The sequence below is a fragment of the Osmerus mordax genome, chromosome 16, assembly GCF_038355195.1.
Source record: "Osmerus mordax isolate fOsmMor3 chromosome 16, fOsmMor3.pri, whole genome shotgun sequence".
NCBI lineage: Eukaryota > Metazoa > Chordata > Actinopteri > Osmeriformes > Osmeridae > Osmerus > Osmerus mordax.
In genome coordinates this window covers 4685023-4701076 of record NC_090065.1, presented here as the reverse complement: position 1 = coordinate 4701076, position 16054 = coordinate 4685023, and the positions used below count along the sequence as shown (strand labels likewise).

Sequence of the window (16054 nt, the reverse complement as noted above, 5' to 3'; positions counted from 1 at the left end):
AAGCAGATCACAGTAAACCTATGGAGTAAACCAAGCTGATAGATGTAAGACAATGAAAGTGAAAGTATTTTTCTGTAGCTGAATGACTAGTGTTTTCAACAAGTGAATCCCCTGGGCAGAATGTGCATTGAAAAAAGACAGAATATCTTGATAAATCGTGAACCAAAACAAACATTTAGCTCAAAAGGGAGCGCATGCATACATACAAAGGCACCCACCCGCTCGTTTCAAGGTGTGTCTTTTGACCATGCCAATTATCTACATGAATAGAAATAGGAAACCGAGCAATCAATCAAAGTCAGTCTCATTCAAACAAGCTATCCAACACTGCACATGTTAAACAGGATCACTGGCTAATGGTAATGTGTTTGAGTTTTAAAGCCATGTTTAATATTTCATGTTTGATGATTAGGCATGGAATACAGCTTAGAGGACAGGCAAATGGCCAACTCCAAGGTCGGGAGATCACAGTCGAACCAGGGTCTAATGTAAAATGCATGGCTTGGTGGACAGTTTGAACACGATCCGGACACTTGATTCATGATTCAGCCGGAGTCTGACATGACTATGAAAAGGAGGGGGGAGGAGTTATTCAATGGGTTGTTGGGCTCCTACTCCTTTCTATCTCACCCACAGAGTAGATTTATTTCCTGACGTAAAAGAGAAAGCAAACTTGGATGCTGTTTCGTCAGTCTTTGGCATAACAGAGTGTGCTTGTGAATAAGATGATGAGATCATCCGGATGCATGAACTCTGGAACATCACCTCGGTCAACGATAAACAGGGTGGCCTCACATACAAAATCACATTTCACAATGGAGCTGTCTCATCTTAATTCCAACTTCATTCAAATGGATGTCAACCTCCACTGAGATGACAAACTGAGTGCAATGAGCAGAACAAATACATAACACATTGTATGCTCTGGAATGAATAACAACTAATGCTGTGAGCTGTACTCTATAGCAGACGCATAAACCTACCCAAGCTCATCGTGGAGGAATTTAATTTAAATTTTAATAGCGCACAATTTCTTTACTTTCAAAGTTGCAATGGGAAAAGAAGAAAAAAAACGGTGAGAGAATATTCTGGATCTTAGTCACCTTCAGTAATTCAGAATGTCCTTTCAAGGGAGGATTGCTTTGTGTTTCACATTGGCATTATATTTTGGCTGCCAAGCACTTCCAAGAGTTTCCATAGTGGGGAAAACTATACAAATATGCTCTGTCAACTGTTAGGCCTAGTTTTTAAGACCCAGAGTACATAATATAATACTGAACATGCACTCAAGAGAAAACAGGATCGCTCATTTGACATAAAAGGCACCTGAACTATCATCCTTTTTATGAGCCACACAATTTGATCAAATAGACAATGCAACATTAGAAGACGAATACCATCATTCTGATCCAAATCTCAATTTAAATTCTGCGCTTTGCCGCACTATTATACACAGTCAGTTTTGCATCAGAAAAGCAATACTCTTTTCCTAATCCAGTGCAGAGGCTATAATAATAATAATATGACCTCCGAGGAGGTCACTGAAAGACAATAAAAAACAAATATGGTATACCTTTTAGCATGTAGACTACCTGAACACTTAACAATATATGTAATACCATACCATGCTCTTCAAACATCCAATCAAATCAAGATATCATGACTACTATATCATGCCCAATTTGATTGGACTGTGACAGAGAAGGCCTAGCATAGTTCTCATCCTAAATATACATGATCATTTTCACAATACAATCAAATTCAAACTAAAAATTCAATTCACAATAGAATATTCAATATTTACCAGTGGTGAGTTAAAAACACTGTTCATTTGATATTTATTCATCCTGGGCAGTGACTTCAAGCAAGGAACAGGATATATTATAGGATTATAGTACTATACTGTCATGGACACAGAAACCCAGTATAACACTTAGACATGCTAAACCTACATTACAGAGAGCTAAGACAAAATCAGTGATGTACAATATGGATCCTTGCACAGTTAGTACCTCAACTCCATCATGACTGTCAACATGACATTTAATCAGGCTGTAATCGAGGCAGAAAGTGACCCTCAGACGACAATGTGTCAGAGAGCAACTGTTTGACCAGGCATAACCAGTTTACAGAACTTCTGTGGCGGACTTGGTCTGTCGCCCAGGCTTATCAGGGCCACGCAGACGGCACAACAATGAACTCATCATCAGCCAGTGCCTCCATAGGGTGTATGCTGGTAGAGTCAGTTTGCCGTTCTCCCCTGACTGTGAGCTGAATCGGTTCATAGATCACACCAGCAGAACCTAATCTGAGGACAGTCCTTTCAACTCCAGGCAAAAAAAAAAGAGACAAAGATCTGCCATAGCCTGGAAGCTTTATTGAAAATTGCATTAATTCTGGAAATCTCAGAGGATGTGATGAATTTACTGGTAAAATAGGATGTTTTTGTCAGGTAATCTAAAAAGCAGCCATGTAACAATAATTCATTTTGTTTGCAGGGATCTGATTACCACCTGAATCCACCACTAGTTCCCTGGATTCTATTCGCACCAGTAAACTACCATGAGTTCTGAGGATAACAGAGGACAAAGCAAGATTTGAGGATAAATTGGAGGTTTTACAAGACAAAAGGAATCCCATGGAGTGAAACGACAGGTGACAGCTACCCAGGTGACCTGAGGCCTGGAATTTAGATTATTCCCCATAAGAGTTCAGTTTCTGGCAATCAATGAGAGCATGTATTTATAAAAGTGGTGATACTGTATGCTGTAATTCTTTTATAGAAAATGCCTACATTTGAGAAGTTGCTGTAAGTCTTCAACCCCCTTAGATCCCTCTCTGCATGAAGGCACATGTGCTAGTTCATCACGTCCTCTCTGAGATTTCAAGAACTAAGGCAATTTTCAATAACGGCTCAGCTCCCTGGCTAGGGCAGATCTTTGTCTCTCTCTGACAGGTAGTTATAAGTGGTGATCTCAGATCTCAGATTAAGGTCTATGGGAAGTCAGAATGGAAGAAAAAACTACTGACAGACGGGTAAATGGAAAAGTGCCCAAAATTCACAAAATGGCCTGTAAAAGGACAGAGTCAGGTCTGATTCAATGTCTGGCAGCTGTAGAAATTGCACGATGAAACCTATTTTTGTCATCATACTATCAACTACTTTCCCATTTCTTGTGAACTGCTGTGCTTTTGTTGTTACATGCTACCCTACCATTGGTCATCCATAATATGGTCACATTGTTTATGTTGCCCTACTATCCGGTATTAGATGAGGGTAATGTATAAAAAGCCCTTTCCGCATTAAGTTGGCTACAAGCTTGTTTCAAGTCTGCTTAGGATTCCCCTGACTGTTGCTGGCCAAAAGCATGGCAATTGACAAAGAGTTCACAGTAGGTGGTCGCTACGGTAATGTGTTATATTGAGCTGCCACCCACTGAGTCCAAGTCAGCCAGTCATCGAGACAACCAGCTTAAAATATATGCAAATTTTGATTTTTTTTTTTTGGGGGGGATGATCCTAGTCACTTACACATTAAGAGGGCAATATCCTTCAGTGGTACCATACTAATCACAAGCTATTATACATTGTATTTCACTGTGTTTACAGATAGTTAGTTTCCTCCAGGATCACAATGACTCGTATTGAGAGACTTGTTGCTCTTGTTGGTTAGTTGTAACGGTTTTTAATTCTTGTACTCGCTGTGAAATATTTTACTGTTGTAAATGATCAGTGACCTATGCTCTTTTGTTAGGTGGCTGAGCGGTGAGGGAGTCGGGCTAGTAATCCGAAGCTTGCCAGTTCGATTCCCGGTCATGCCAACTGACGTTGTGTCCTTGGGCAAGGCACTTCACCCTACTTGCCTCGGGGGGAATGTCCCTGTATTTACTGTAAGTCGCTCTGGATAAGAGCGTCTGCTAAATGACTAAATGTAAATGTAAATGTTAAGCTCTCTCTTGGAAGTCGCTTTGGATAAAAGCGTCTGCTAAATGCATAAATGTAAATGTAACTCTGGGTTCAGAAACAAAACCTGAAACCTATGCCTCTCTAGACCTGAAAAGCATTGTAGCGGAGAGCTATCACCATGACAAAAGGATACCATTTTGTTTACCCATATATAGATCATTATGCAAATGTATTTCATAGTACGTAGATAGATCAGTTTGGTTGTAACCAATGATTACCCTGATCTATCTACCAAACAATCTAGCAATGAATTATGCAAATACTACAGCTGTTGTCAGATAAATGAATCTCCATGGAATACTTGGCTGTCAACTTAATGTGAAGGCTTTTCTTGTGTGTCAGTTATTGCAAAGCGCTGATGAAATACTGGGAAGAAATCACAACGACTAATGTCTTAGAAAAAGTATAAACTTTCCACCCATGAACAATGAGCTACTGTGCTGCAAGGTGTGCTTCATATGTACTTAGCAAAAAGGACACTTTTGTTCATACTGTAGGTTGTCCTATAAGCTTTATAGAAAATGCAATTAATCTTTTTTGAATCATCAGCAAATGTCCCTAACCCATACTTTTTTTTACATGGGCATTGCTGTGGTTAATTAAATCCTGACACTTATACACCTTTGAACTAAATGTCATGTACATATATGCAGGAAGCTAGCCATGCCCATAGGGTGAAGGTGAATGTTAATCATGACCAGAGCAAATACACTCAAAGTTCAGAGGTTGTATTTATTATCGCATGCTAATGCATGCATTGGCAAATCACCAGGACTCCCATGCACATTGAGGGCAAAACCTTGATACCTACAACAGTTAAGGTTTTCACAAACCTTGGGACTTTGATTAAGCGCAAACAAGGGATGTACTGTAGAACAGTCTGACAATGAATTATCAAGGTGCAGACAGGATCTAAAATGCCCTTTGAAATGGTTATTCTGGGCAACACAATCAATATGTCAGAAAAGCTGAACACAGTGTAATATACGTACTGGAAACCTTGTTGTTTTTTTGAGTCAAAGCTCTAGAGTTCAAGCAAGCTACTCCTTAAAATGTCTGGAGTATATTGAGAGGTACAAACATTCTGAAGCACCCGACTGTTCCCCCCCATAAAATCCTATTCCGTCTAAGCTCTGGAACTCCAGAGTAATGAATTGCATTCCATTCACCTCACATCCAATTAGCATATCATAAAGGCTCTGCGGTATGTAAAAAGGAGAAGAAGCCCCTGCTGTTTGGAGACCAGGATCTCCACATGTTCTCATGCATTGTTTATACAGCAGAGCTCCAGGCCAGCTAGGGAGAGATGTCTTCCCTGAATCACGACTGACAAGTTATACTCCGATTTACCCTTCAGAGTTAAACTCAAAATGAAGCATGTTTGAGTAAACAGGGGTATCTCAAAGGTATAGTAATTGCATGCACCTCGTGTTGTTCTTGCACAGTGTGAATGCAGGTTCAATTAAGTTACATCTGCAATGCTAATTGAAGTATGGCTGATGATACCATACTACTGTAGTCATTATTGTAAACAGCACACTCACTGACTGTGATACTAATGAGGTAATTGTGACATGAACAACAAAAGTTCAGTTAATTTCGTTATTGAACTGGAACTGACATTTTGTGATGACAGTCTAAGAGCTACCAGGTAACCATGTATTCATGCATCCTCATGACAAATTGATTTTTGTTGATGGCCATAAAAGCATGGACTTGAATAGCATTACAGCCTTTGAATTCAAATGAGTACTTTAAGACAAGCATCTTTATAATATGTGTTGATAACACTAAAATGTACATTAAAGTGTACTCGTCTGATGCAGTACTGTTGAAATTCCATGTTATGACAAATGTAGGTTGCGTCAACTAGGTTTAGGGTTAGGTTACATTATTGCAAAGGCAGTTTGAACCCCCCAGCTTTTACTTTAACCCATCAAAAAAACGATTTCAATAGTAGGCTGTCTCGGCTTCTCAAATATATTTTTGTTTTGCTAATTTACCACAGAAAGTGACAGCTCTGAGATACAAGTGCTAATTTAATAGAGCTATGAACTTTCTATTTACTGGTCTTGAAAAGTGTCAACTTATGTCAAAAATGTTCCTCCCTTTGACAGACACATATTTTAAGCCACGGAGATAAAGTAATTAGCTATGTCAGTGGGCCAAAAAAGCAGGACGTAACTAAATAGAAGATTTGTGATGTACTGTAAGTATACAACCTTACAGTTTTGCAAAGAAAACACATACAGTTCAGTGAAAAACAAGTAGACCGTTTTGATCAATCAGATTTTTCATCTGTTTTCCCTGCTAGCTGGGCGATGCATAACAAATTGATGAGATTTACATTCTCTATTGTGTTACTTTTCCTCAATACATTCTTATTTCCTACTGCAGGGCAAACTTAGACACTTGTCACAGATTATGATTATCAAGACACCCTATTACTTCTCCTGAGTGACAATGCATGTTTCAATGTGACAGGCAAGACGCTGCAAATTTGGACATCAGTCAGAATTATGTCCCATATTTGTCATATTGTACATATAAAAATTCCATTTGTTCCATTTCCACTGCTACCGTTCAATTCGAATTACAACAGTAAAAATGATGCAAGTCTAGCTGCTCTTCAGCAATTGATGAACACCAAATAAATGAGCATATAGACAACTTGTCAAAAAACGAACTTACGAAACACTCAATATACGATTGACTTAGGCCTATTACTATCAGATTCAATGGCAAAAGATAAACGTTTGGATGGGAGTAAGGATCTTATATTCTATATTAATAGGATTCGCAAAACCCAAAAATGGATGTGCTTTCACATAACGCATGTATTGTTTTCTAAAGGCAAGCCAGCATCAAGTTGTCCCACAAACACAAGATGTGAGTTTTTGTTCCAGTATATCAGCTTTGGCTGATATATCGGCTGATTATTTTCAGTCTTCCCCTGCAACCACCTCGGTTCATCACTTTCTATTTTTACTTAATTCCTGCAGGATTACCTTCATCTACTTAATAGCCTCCTGATTGCATGTTAAGTTCTTCTGTTAGCATTTCTAAAGTAATTAAGTATAGCAGTTCTTGGGAGCTTAATATGGGCTGTTGAATGTAGGTGAATTAATTTAGGGAAATTAGATGAAGTGTAAAATGTAAAGTCCCTTTAAAAAATAGAGGTACTGTCTCCTGCAATAGTGGGGTAAGGATTTGGAGATGTTTAGTCACTGATTATGTGTTTTAAAGCATCAGAGATGCATTTATTGAATCATAGATGTAATGTGGTAAAACACTGAGTCGTTGAGGATAAAAAAAAACGTCTTGCCAGAGGACAGCTCTTCTCTTGAATTAGATTTTGTGAATAGTTACATAAAGAGTCCTTAGCTATATTTTTGCAGATTATTTTCTCTCTAATTTGGTTTTAATAGGAGTTGACATTGGAGGCTATTGTTTTCGTCTTCATTATAAACTATACCAAGTCAGTTGTCCCTCAGAGGGATTGCTGATTTACAGCGCAGAACCTTCAGTATATGCTAACCACAAGAGTTCAACAGCCTGTATTCATAACCGCGGGAACATATTTTATCAGGGGGGTGCTGGGGGGTGGCTTAATGTTGCGGGGCAGCAGGGACGGACTGGGAGTAAAAATAGGCCCTGGATTTTTATCCAGACCGGCCCACCAGAACTGGTCCCTGTATAAGCCACCACAGCGGCCCTGCTAATGCATGCACAGTCTGTGTTTGATGTGATGGTAGTTCGTGAGTTTGATACTCAACGCGAGCGCGCGTAGCGCGCGAGTCATCTTTTTTGTCCTTTAGTTGAGCGAAAAATCTTTTTTTGAGCTTTATGTAAAATAAACATAGCCGTTTTTTAATTGGTAAAACTTTGTCCAGTGAAGGTGATGTCTTTTTGTCTCTTAATTTTTCAGCCCCACCGTTATTCTTCACCCGGTGCTTCCAATGGGCAGTCGCCGCAGTGGTGGATTTTCAAGTCATATCATTTTAAATTCTCGTGCTGTCAGGGGTGATGCAGCACCCCTAGTTCCCGCGGCCATGCCTGTATTTAAAAACTAAACAAAAAAAGAAGAATCTGTCTGAGCATCACTGCGTCTGCAGCATTGTAATAGAGCATGAAGCTGAAATGAAAGAAGCATAGGGGAGAATGCAAATGCTGTGAATGTGAAAAAACAATTTCTCTGCTTCAGCTAAGGAGACAGGTCATCCATCTTCCTCCTCTGGGGCAAGATGATAACATCTGTCAATACATATGGCACATCAGAATAGTGTTTGTAAATCTAACAAAAATAATGATGGCAGAATCTGAGAAGAAAACTCAACTATGCTGAATTAAACTGGGCTAATACATCTTTAACAATGATATTAAGGTTGCCATTAGTGTTAGGGGTGTATGTAGAGACTGTTCTGTAGATAGTACATGACACTCTTGCAAAATATGGAATTCTCTGCATATAACGAGGTGCTCTAGGGGAGAAATATACAAATCAATAAAATACAACCAAAACATAGACAAGGTTATGTCAATGTAAAATGCATATTAGGAAGGTAAGAAGATGGACTGCAATAGACCTAGGGAGTAAGCATTTCCTTTCAAGCAACACAATAAGATAACGTTCATAAACTTTCATCCCTATTGTAAACATTAACTGCGGATTTATTAATGGAGAGATTCCCCATGATATTGCATTATCAAAACATCCCACACATGGGTGACAACAGCTGACGCAACAGGCATTTACGGTCTCTGGTGAATAGTGTCAATTGAGCTTAATATGTTCTACCCATGTCTTACAAGTCCATTGATCAATCTGCTGCCACAGCATTATAAATGCACAGACATGTTTAAATGGCTGTTCCACAAATCAGCACGTAACATGCTATAGGTTATGCTATCACAGTCTCAACCCACACACAAACTGTCTATTGTTTAGCTTAGGGTTAGATTAAACAATCTTATATTAGACCAATGTAATAACAACAGCCTGATAACCCAAAGCACTGCAGGCAATTATGAAGGCAAGTATATAAAACGATGACTCAATTGAAATACTTTTATCACTAATTAGCCTACAGGCTGATGTAAATTGCAAGCTCTTTCACATAACTTGAAGCGTTACTCCCCTTGGAGTCAGATGTCATTCCAAATGAGAGAGTCTGAAGGTGACACATTCGCTGCATTAGGCACTCGGCACCAAGTTCAAGAGGTCTGAATCATACTAGGTGAATAGCAAGCACTGTTCTTTAGGAAAGGTTACACCAGAGTTAAAGTCGGGACATAAATGTGGCACCACAATCGAGAAGCAAACCACTGGAGGTTGCCTACAACTCGATATATGTCTTAAATATGGATGAGTGAATGTATACCGCAATATTCTTAAGCCTTTCAAACTATGCTATCTAAAGAAATACATGTTCACATTCCTCATTAGGCAACATTAGACATATTTTTCTTCCCCTAAATCAACCAAATGCAACATTGTGCAATTTTCCATATGGTTCTATATAGTCTACAGCAGCCATATATATATATTATTTGTTTTATATATATATAGCGCCAGATAAAATAAGTCATTTAAGGTTACCGTTCCTATAAAACAGGTCTACAGCTTGCTCTTTTATTAAACAAACTAAATGGCCTTATCTTATTTACACGACGGCATGTCATTTCTGTCTCTACATGGTCGTTGTCCCCCACCGCCCCCCCCTCCCCCTGTCATTTAGCAGACGCTCTTATCCAGAGCGACTTACAGTAAGTACAGGGACAGTCCCCCCGAGGCAAGTAGGGTGAAGTGCCTTGCCCAAGGATACAACGTCATTCCGGAATCGAACCGGCAACCTTCTGATTCCCTAACCGCTCAGCCATCTGACCCCCCACCATCTGACCCACATATAGCTAACATGTCCAGAAACACCACAGCATAACCAGCTCACCACATGGTTCATCTCAGGCACAAATTCAAAATCCATCATCACGTTAATATTTTACCAACACCTCCACGACAATAGCTGACATGTTCTACATTCAGCACCCAGTCACAGACACAACCCTGGTGTGCAGCAGTGGAACTGTCCAATAATTCACACCTTCTGCATCCTGGTTTGACACGGTCAGACAAGTGCCCTGGCAGTGTCATCTCATTAGAAACTGGCTCTCCTTGAGAACCTGTGCTCAGCAGAAGAAGAAAAAAAAGTGAATTCTATACAGAACATTTCTTTTGTCAGGCCTCGAAGTAGCTTAAGTGGATGGAAATGGAAAAAGTCGCAGTCTGAAAAAAGATAAACCTGTGTCCTTTGGAGAGTGTGCAGGATCAGCTTCCAGGCAGAGAGAAGCCTGAAATGAGTGATCCATTGGAAGGGAAGATAGATGGACTCCATGTTTCTCCTTCCCTACCTACTACTATAAAGGAGAGCCACTGCCATGGGTCAAGTCATGCCGGGGTTGTCACTCAAAAGTTTTACTATCCAAGTTCCAAAGTTTCCTCACATCTATTTACTTTTATGTACAGTTTGTTCAGCTCCTGGGGTCGATTAAGTGGATCTCTTCCCTGTTGCCTATTGAGAATGGCACAACTGTGGAGTTTCACTGATAGTGGCTGAAATCAACCAGTTCACCATTAAAATGTACGTGGACATCCAAACCTTTTCATACCTAAATGTTAAGTACACTTTTGTCCTTCAGAAAATCCAGCCTTTAATCTCATTACTCGGTAGACTGCATGTGAAATAGAAGACATTCACAAAGTATATTGCTAAGAAGGTTGTCATGCATGATTGTCATAGTGGGAAAATAAAGTAATTACTTTATTCAATACTTCATTTAAACTATGCCAAGGAACATACAGAATGAATAACAGCAGATACTGTATATATTTGTATAATATTTATTGGAACTGGAACCAGATCTAACCAAGTCTCCTACTTTGAAAGTCTATGTATCTAAACTACTAGACCAGGCAACATACTGTCTCAGTGACAATCATCATAGTGGACTACTTTAACACCAGGTATTTTACCAAACCAACTCTGCTCCCAACATTTTTCCTGGGCAGCTGGGAGATCAGACAGCTACTTCTGGACAGGGTCTCACTGCCGAGAATTGAGAGATTGAACTAAATGTGATGTAATAAAGATGTCTGAGATGAAATAGGAAAAAGTAGAATCCTGCTGTTGAAACTTCTAGCCAGCTGGATCTGATCAAATTCTGTTGAACTAAAAAAAATATATATATTTGAACGGCACTGCATCTCAATCTTTTTTTTTATTTGCCTTAAGAACCCTCTGAAGGCAACAGTACGTGGAGTGCCATAAATTACGCAAATGCCCAACTCTCTCTCTGAGGAAGTCAAAGTATTCCAGGCCATCTTCGCTGTGTTTAGTTGTCCAGAGTCTACTCCCAGTGGTACACATGAGTCTGCATATAGATTTCAGCTTGTCCCCTTGCCCTCTGTTGATCTTCTCTAACCCAAGACCCAAACGAGGAAGCAGCAGGCCTGTCGTACAGTTGGAGAGATATTATATCAGCTAATAAAAAAGAGAGACACCAAAGAACATTATGAACAACTGCACACAGAATACTCCCAATTCCAAATGGCTTGAATACTGTATAAATGCTGGATGCCTGTGACAAATGGGCGTTTGGGAAATAATACCTGAAAAACTTGTGCTTTATTATTCACACAGCTATTACTGATACTTTTCAATGCACCAAACAACAGTATACATCCCAAAAATCTGATGAAGATATACAGTATGATTCACTCACCCAGTAAAAAGAAAATTGCAACTGGAGAAAAAACATCCTAAACAGCAGTATTATTTTAGGATATATATATATATACCTATTTTAGAATACACATTAATGATGCATAGAGTTTACACAAGGGTTCATGAAGTTAATTTTTATCACAACTTATTGCCACTGTGTCTGTTTACACTGTAACAACCACACACAACCACACACACACCAAGCAATCTGATGTCCTACTGCACTGTCTGTAACATCATGTAAGAGAAACATTCCTTTGAAGGTTTCAAAAACCTGTTACAACAGTGTACACTGTGTATTACTTAAGCCATCAGAAGTGCACAGATCTAACAGCATGAATAACTATAGTGCAACAACATCTCAACCAAATAGTGCACAATACAATGCAGCTAAATCAATGTCATATCACAAGTGTGTGCAACATCAAACAATGTTGTAGGTGTAGTCTCTTGCTTTACAGTAAAGTGGACACAAATGACTCAGTCCCCAGTCACAGCACTACTGGCCTATAAATTCCAACCCTATGGCGCTGTTTGCATTGGACTTTAAATAAGCATTCCTGTATGCCACTGTGCAGCTGTAACCCTCACTCGCTCTGAGAGAGGAGTTTGAACTTCCCTTCTCTTTGAGGCACCCACTGAGCACGTTGTCATGGAAACCACTCACTACGTCTCCTCTGCAGAAAATCCTGCCAAACAGGTAAAACCCTCTGCCTGATTTTGTCAGAATATTTCACACAACACAAAAATGTGATTAAGTACAAATATAGAAATTAAGTGCCCATTTGAACTGGGACATTTAGATTTAGATTTACTAGTTATTATTAATTACTAACCTTCAATTCAATGTGACTTTAGCCTTAATATTACATCACTTAGAAAAGCCCAAAGGTGGTCATGATTACCTGAATAATGACAAAGTCAAGAAATTAAATTTTTCAGACTCGTCTTGAAAAACAAATACCTTTGCATCGGATTTATGAATGCATATCAGAATGTGTAAATGTGTGTCTGTGTGTGTGTCTGTGTGTGTGTTTGTGTGTGTGTCTGTGTGTGTGGCTGGGTGGGTGGTGTGTGAGTGCATCTATTGAACTAAGCGTTACTAAAAAAGGAGCCCATTTAAGCTAATTAACCATTAAAGCCACACATATTCACATTACATTAGTAACACAAAGACATGAAGTATTGATAGCTTGTGTGGAGGAAGGTGTATACATTTTTAAGTGACTAATGGATGTTCCTTTAACACTGGGTACAACTCTGTCAACACACTTCTGATTCTATTACTCAAACACGAGTCAACTGACTGGTGAAATACAGTCAATGCCATTTAAAATTAAATATTCAATATGGAAAAAACATAATTATTTCAACTCACGCTCTCAATATTTCAACCTTTTATATTGGGACTTGAAACAGCAGGGTTCAATGAACTTGTCTACCGTAGAGTAGACAAGAGTACTGCAAAATGAAAGCCTAGGCTACATTTATAAAACATAATCTTACAACAAAGTTTTAACTTTGTCCTAAGTAAGCGAAACCTTGCCCCTAAAACATCTAGCTTTGGACTGGGAGTCTAGAGACGATACCAGGGTGCTTGCTTGACAATCGTTTTATGTGGTTACACCTGAGAAGTTACAGTCCTTGTTCAGCATGATAGTATCATCTGTACTTTTGCATAATCATGCCCTACAGGTTTACTGTTATTCTGTGGTTTCTTATCACTGTGTTGTGATACAAGCAAGTTGGACGTTGAAATTCATGCATTTCTGGTAGTGGGCATATCTGGTAGTCATTTCTTGTAGCGTACTAAGAGTAGTGTACAAATACAGAGTAAACCACCACCCCATTGCATGGGTAATTGGCATGCGTCAAATGTAAACAAATGAATTTCATTAAGTGGGTAATAGTTCTGATGACACATCAGGTGGTTCTCCACAGTTTCTTGTAACTCTATGGAAAGTAGAAAACTACTGACTCACAACCATAGCAATATCTTACTGTAATTACTCACATATGTTTTGCAGGTTAATTTCTCATCTGGCATTAAGTATCTTCAAAAGATTGCTTTCACTGGCTGCTGACAAAGCAAACTTTCAACACGCTAACACGCCTATTAGTAATTCCATGCTGAGACACCATATTTGACCCTGAAGGTTTAGAAATGTGCAGGTGCTCGAGCGTTTCAGAGGTGAGAAAGTAACCTACGTTAGGAATCTAGAATTGTGTTAAATTCCATGGTGTGAATTTTCATTAAAAGTTTGATCTCTGGTGTTAGAAACCTTGTAAATGAAATGTCAAACACAAAATCATGCTAATTATTATGCCAAGTGCTATGCAAGCGGTATATTGTTCTTATTTTATCTTTAATGAATAAACCCTCAGTCCAATGTAGCTTTTTAGATGCTTTACAAAGCTTGTTTTTTGGTCTCCTATTTGTAGCTTACATAAGAAATTATCATTCTGATAGAACCATATAGGAATTTTGACCGTTAAATGCCTACTGATGTGCTTATTTTCCAAAACCACTTCTTAACAATAGCATTACACTTTTCAGTGTTCCCACACTTCTTATACAGTGACTTTCATGACTAAACCTAATTTGTACTGCAGTACTGGAAATTCAAATCGATTCTAACCCTTCTCTGCATGTGTTTTGAGCAAAGCATTGCATGGTTACTGTGGGCCTCTTAACAGTGCTACTCTGTGCACATAAGGGTAGGAGACAAAATTAGGTTTTACACAGTTTTACACATTTACTGAGACAACAATTGTTAACAATTACAATGCTGTTTCTTGTTGAAAGTAGCATGTAAACAATATCTAGGTAACATTAAACTGACATGATGCTACAAAATATGAATTAAACATCACAGGCATGAGAAGACAAAAAAGCTTGTGTCACTTTATTATTTCTGCCAACTACTTCAGGCAGTCAATATGACAGAGCTCTATATGTCATTTAATCAAGCTGATACTGTTAAACTCCCATTCTACTAAGGACCACAAAGTATCCTGCATGCTGAAATCGCTCCTGAAAGAGCCATTGGGAATTAGTGCTCTACGTAATATCAGCACCATGGACAGCGTCCAGAGTTCCAAGCGAAGTTTTGAACTTGTCATCCGCTCATCCCTGCCACGGTAAAAACGGGGTTGTTTAAAACAGCTCTGCTTGCTCCTTTAGGCTGACTGTACACGTAAAACTTTGAAGTAATAGCAAACACATACTTTAAACGCAGATTAGTTTTCCGTTAAAAGTAGTGCTGTGTGTAGTAGTAGTGCTGGCACAGCCACTTGTGTAAAAGTGAGTCGTCCACAATGTAAACAACTCCTGCACCTGTGACAGTGAAGTCCATATGAATAGCGTGATACGGTAGAATTCGAATTCATATGTAATATACTGTGCAAAGTATTTCAGTAAAACCACAGGCAATGGAGCTTGCAAGATGTGTAATGTAAAACATAAGACTGTACAAGCATTGAAACAACAGACAGTTTAAACTTCATAAAGGCAGTAGCCCAATACTAAACCTAACGTGATTGTACCGAATCATTCGAGATAGACCCAGTAGTATTGCTGAATAACGTTTCACAAGCAGGCTACTTACACAGTAGGCATTGATTATGAATGTTAGCAAGGCCTGCTGTTGATCCACACATGCTGTCGCAAGAGCTCATATCAGGTATAGGCTACTATAAAAAATAAACATGGCGGATTAGCATGAATAGCCAAATCCTAAAATACCCGATGTTAGAGTCAAGTGGTGCATGAATCCAAACTTACCAAGGACGAAAAAGGGGAGTTCGGTGTTTTCTAGATCGTCAACGACAACAATTTCTCCTGGAAAATCATTTCTGACGGAGAACAGCAGTTTGGGCTCGGAGGCCGATGGGCTGTGCATGATGCTCAGGTCGTTCTCTCTCAAAAACGGCAACGCAGACACGGTGACGCTTTTCATTTTGCATTCCATATCTTGGGACTGGTCCTCGTCGGCATTTAAGCACCAAATATGTACCGGATGAAAGGCAAAGATGCATGCGACAGAGACGAACAATCTCAGTCCCATCATGCTCGCCATTGCCATGGTTTTGCACGTATTCTCCTGTCTCTGTTCTAGCTTGCCTCCGCCAAGCGCGGGCTGCGCGAGCAATAGCAGCAAGGGAGAATGCGCTGGCAAAGCACAATTTCCGGGAATGTTGGTTTCGCAAGATAACACTTTTTATTTCGCACAAATCTCCAAATCATCTGTCAAATGGTCAAAGATTCTTTTTCACGATTTTAATGCTGCTCAACATTAAAGCGATGG

The 16054-nt window shown here is 39.2% G+C and overlaps 1 protein-coding gene across 1 annotated transcript in view; it reads right to left on the bottom strand.

Moving 5' to 3' along the window:
* The window catches only part of astn1 (astrotactin 1), a 105207-nt gene extending 89375 nt beyond the window's left edge, over positions 1–15832 (bottom strand). The window contains exon 1 of the mRNA XM_067252555.1: positions 15532–15832. Coding sequence (XP_067108656.1) covers positions 15532–15832 — 301 coding nt within the window. The remainder of the gene's footprint in view (positions 1–15531) is intronic.
* Between the last annotated feature and the right edge of the window lie 222 nt (positions 15833–16054).